The sequence below is a fragment of the Gekko japonicus genome, unplaced genomic scaffold, assembly GCF_001447785.1.
Source record: "Gekko japonicus isolate JY-2015 unplaced genomic scaffold, Gekko_japonicus_V1.1 scaffold339, whole genome shotgun sequence".
Classification (NCBI taxonomy): Eukaryota; Metazoa; Chordata; class Lepidosauria; order Squamata; family Gekkonidae; genus Gekko; species Gekko japonicus.
This window is the reverse complement of record NW_015169182.1, coordinates 209,143-213,980: the sequence shown is the minus strand read 5'-3', so window position 1 is coordinate 213,980 and position 4,838 is coordinate 209,143. Positions and strand designations below refer to the sequence as shown.

General features: G+C 46.2%; 1 protein-coding gene across 1 annotated transcript in view; it reads left to right on the top strand.

Annotated features, from left to right (window-relative positions):
- Positions 1-3,276, top strand: part of FBLN7 (fibulin 7) — a 35,272-nt gene extending 31,996 nt beyond the window's left edge. Inside the window, exon 7 of the mRNA XM_015416130.1 lies at positions 3,134-3,276. Within this exon, the coding sequence (XP_015271616.1) occupies positions 3,134-3,276 (143 nt within the window). The remainder of the gene's footprint in view (positions 1-3,133) is intronic.
- Positions 3,277-4,838: the final 1,562 nt, after the last annotated feature.

Below are 4,838 nucleotides of genomic sequence, written 5' to 3'. Positions count from 1 at the left end.
GGGACGTTGGTGCCGTCGGGGCGATGATGCGGGTGACGACTTGTTCGCTGCTCTGCACACCCGGGCAACATGCCCCCGCTTCCCGCATGACCGGCAGTCGAGGTCCCTTGCCCAGCAACGCTCGCGCCGATGTTTCCCGCCGCAACCGTCGCATGCTGTACACTCGGCAGGCTTCCGTTGGGTCCGCTTGGACGTTCCCGCCTTCACTTTGCAGACGTCATCATCGGAGTCGCTGCTTGCGTCGTTAGCCCTCTGCTGGTGGACGCGTTGATCAGCTGTGGCGACCCGTTGTCTCACTTCCCTGGTTGACCTGTCAGCAGCTTCCGCGGCGACAGCCTCGGCATAGGCGATGGCCCACGTTAGTGTAGTTCTTGCGAACAAGCGTTGCTGCAGTCGCTCGTCTCTCAGACCACAAACGAGGCGATCTCGGAGGGCCTCCTCCACATTCGCGAAGTTGCAAGGCCGTGCTGCCTTGCGAAGAGCTGCAACGTACTCAGCTATGGGCTCGTTCGCATTCTGACCTCGCTTGTAAAAAGCGTGCCTGCAGGCGATTTCCGACGGCTGTGGAGAGAAATGTGATTTCAGCTTGTCTGTCACATTTTTAAAGGATACAGTTTTGAGGTCATCTGGCGCCACCAGTGACCGGGCGATGTCAAAAACGCTCTTTCCACACGAGCTGAGTAGAGTCGCCCTCTTCTTCTCTTCCGTCGTGATGTCATTCGCCTCCAGATGGAACTCAAACCTGGTGAGGTAAGAGTCCCAGTCTTCAGTAGTCGGGTCGAAACATTCGAACTTCTGGCTGCTCGCGGCCATCGTTATGCGCACAGGCGGAGCCACCAGAGCGGGTGGAGCCTGTGGCTGGCCGGCCTCGGCGATCTCCTCGTTGTCCGACATGGGGTCTGTTCTAGCGGGGCTGCCTACCCGCACTAGGATCCCATCCTCGTCGCCAATTGTTAAGTCGTGTGCTTAACAAAGAAGTCGGAGAGTGATTCAGCAAGAATGCGGTTTATTCTTCAGCTCTGTTACTTCTCCGAACTCGGTACAACGATCAGTCAGCCAGGACAGCTTTACACAGAAGCTGGCCTGCTTTTAAACATTCCCGGCTAGTGTAGCCACACCCTCTGTACAAATCACAACCTATGAGGTTGAAGCAATAACGTCCAATCACAAGCGGTCCCGCTTTACTGCGTGATTGGTTGACACTCTCTGGGCTAGGGCTCCTATTGGTTACATTAGGATCCTAGCCCAGGATGAAGCTCAGCATGGCATCTCAATCAGGCAATTCACATATCAGTATTTACATTCACATAGCAGTTATATACATCTCAATACATAACACATGGGACTCCAGGGAGGTCTTCCCTCCAGGTTGTTGCATCACATGCCTCCAGATTATTTCCTGTTAGATCTTGTCTTGAGGGTGCATTTGAGGGAAATGTGCCCTGGAAAAGCTTCAGGCTTGCACACCTGGTGAGCTGAGCAAAAGCGTCTTCCCTGGGAAATTAGCTATGTTTTTAAAAATAGATGGAAAGCAAGCCTTGGTTTTGCAATAAGCAAAACACACCTGTCTATCATATATGGTAAAAGTGCATTCTTGCCCAAAGAGTTTGGAAAATGGTTTCCAAAGTGCTGTCACCAGGGTAAAGTATAGACCTTCCTTGCCTTCCAGAAAGATGATTGTTTAATTATATCGTAATGGTTCCAAAGGGAATGCAGGTGTTTGTTTGGAATACAATTAGTTTTTGCTAGAGATCAGAGACAACGGGTGCTCCCCCAAAGAGGGGAAAGAGGGGATAGATAAAGTAAGGGAACGGCTTAAATTAAGTAGATTGTTGGAATATCAGAAATCTACAGATGTCAAATGACTGATGAATACTGCTCAAAAACCTATGATTCAGAATATGGAATGCTGTAATACAGAAGACACTAGATGTTACCGGTAGTTTATTGAATGTGTTCACAATTGCAGGAATGTATTATTTGTTATTTAATAAATAACAGAGCCTGGCACAAGCTGGGAATAGGGAAATTAACAAATGGAATAAATAATAATAATAAAACATTTATATCTCACATCTCCTTGTGGTTCAAGGAGGCTTACAAAAATTGTTACAAACAGTTTCAGTTTAAAACCAAAAATAAAATAGCAAACCCCAAATCTCTCTCCTCTCCCTTCCTTAAAAGATGCCTGCCAATTCAGACTCCCTCAAAAAACTTGACAGGCAGGCCTTACCGCACCTCCTGAAGATCTCCAAGGAGAGGGGCCTCCCCACCTCTTTAGGGAGCCCATTCCACTGAGTCGGAGCCATCAGAAAAGGCCCAGACTCTGGCTACAGCCACATGGGCCACCAGAAGGGGTGGGATAGCCAACCAATGGCTGCCTGATTACCATAAGTTGGTGCACAGGGACATATGGAAGGAGACATTCTTTCAAATATGCGATTAAGTGCTATAAAGGTCATAACGAGCACCATGAATTAAACTCAGAAACAGAAACTGGCAGCCAATGTAGCTGTTTCAAAATGGGCAACATATGTTCCTGGCAGCTAGCCCCTGACAGTAGCTGGGCTACTGCATTCTGGACCAGTTGTAGATTCCAGGTTAGAACATAAGAACATAAGAGAAGTCATGTTGGATCAGGCCAATGGCCCATCCAGTCCAACACTGTGTCACACAGTGGCCAAAAACACCAGGTGCCATCAGGTCTACCAGCGAAGGCAGAATTCCAGCAGCCCTCCCACTCTTGCCCCCCCCAAGCACCAAGCATACAGAGCACCACTGCCCCAGACATAGTGTTCCATCTATACCTTGTGGCTAATAGCCACTGGGTTGTCTTCAAGGACAGCCCCACATAGACTACATTGCAGTAACGGAGATAGAGTTTTATTCATTTTTATATTTTTAAAGTTCATTTATTGTATCTTTTATATTGTTTTTATTTGGTGTATTTTATATGCTGCTAGCCACCCCAAGTCCTGTTTGGGGGAAGGGAGTGGGATATAAGTTTGATAAATAAACGGAAAATGGATGGAGATCATGTTCCGCACTCCTCTTTCATGGCTATTCTGCTGTGCACGAATCCTAACCCATAGGAACAGGTGCCACGGTCTTTACATTCCCCTTTGTTTTGCAGATATAGATGAATGTGGTCTCTCGCTGCACAACTGCACAAGAGGAACAATGTGCATTAACACAGGAGGAGGCTTTCAGTGTGTTAGCCCAGAGTGTCCCAAGCCTAGTGGAAATGTCAGCTATGTGAAAACATCACCGTTGTAAGTAAAACAGGAAATTCTTGCAGTATTCTAAAAACATGACTAGAAATCTTTATTTTAAAATATTTGTTCCCAGGAGTATCAACAACACGAAAAGATCTTCAAGTCTTTTCCAGTTTACCCAGACAGCTGAATGAATGTCCATTTTGAAAGCACAGAACTCTATACTGCTATCGGCCAAACAGCCTGACCCTTCTCCCAGCTGCCTGGTTATGGGAGAGGCTCTGTGTGAGGTGATTTGGCCTGTTTCGTGGCTTAAGGACACAGCAGAAGGGGTCTAAAAGGGAGAAGAGAAGTGACTACAGCAAAGAGCTGAAATAACATCTTTCTCAGTGGCATTCGGCATCAAAACATACCCCAAAAGACTATGTAGTTAATAAAGAATTAATTAATCCCTGAGGAAGGGCTTGATGTTAAGACCTTTTACAGTTCTGCAGGGCCTAAAAACGGAGCTCTTCCGCCAGGCTTATGGAGCCACTGCCACCATTGAGCACCATTGAACACCACTGAACTTTAGTAACAACTAGTTGTCAAAAGATAGGAAGCCCTGTTGTCTCTGGAATTTATAATATCAGCCTGTGCCAACCACCTGGAAGATAACCTAAATAGATCTAGGAGCCAGTTATGGGAAGAAAGAACTTATATAGTAGCCATCATTGACTCAGTTACAACAACAAATTAGCACTTATTGTGTAATTGTTAATTAGTTTTAGCTTGGTTTAAATGTTTTAATTGCATATATATGCTGATTTTATGTAAGCCGCCCTGAGCTGGCCTTGGCAGGGTAAAAATTTGAGAAAATAAATAAATAGACAAATAAATAAATATGGCTGATGGAGTGGCCGCAGTTAGGGCCTCTATGTCCAAGTTTTATGATATGTAAAATAAACAATTTTTTTCCCCTTCATAAATGGTTGGGAATCAGTGCCTTGGGAAATCTGGAGGATCTTTCTAAATCTCATTATGGTAAACAGCTTGGACTTTTTAAATCGCAAATAGAGGGTCCAGCAAAATGTTCTGTGTCCACCAGACCCTAATGAAGAATGGATTCACAAAGCTGACAATCCCAGCATTATCCTTGGGGGAATCAACAGTGGGAGGGCTTCTAATGTCCTGGCCCCACTGGTGGACCTCCTGATGGCACTGGTATTTCTGGCCACTGTGTGACACTGAGTGTTGGACTGGATGGGCCTTTGGCCTGATCCAACATTGGCGTCTCTTATGTTCTTATGTTCTTATCCTCAGATGACCCATGCAAAATTGTTTTGGACTTGGTGGTAGTGGAAAGTTCCACCAAGTCACAGACCTCATGGCTACCCCATAGAGTTTTCAAGACAAGAGATGGTTTGTTGTTACCTCCCTCTGCAAAGCAACCCTGGACTTCTTGGTGGTCTCCCATCCAAATATGAAGCAGGGCCAACCCTGCTAGGCTTCTGAGACTTCATGAGATCAGGCTAGCCTGGACCTTACAGGCCAGAGCATTTCAGTCTTACCTGAATTAATTTTTAGAATTGCTTGCAGTGAAATATGGCAGTAGTCCCAGGCTCCATCCTCAGCATCTCCAGT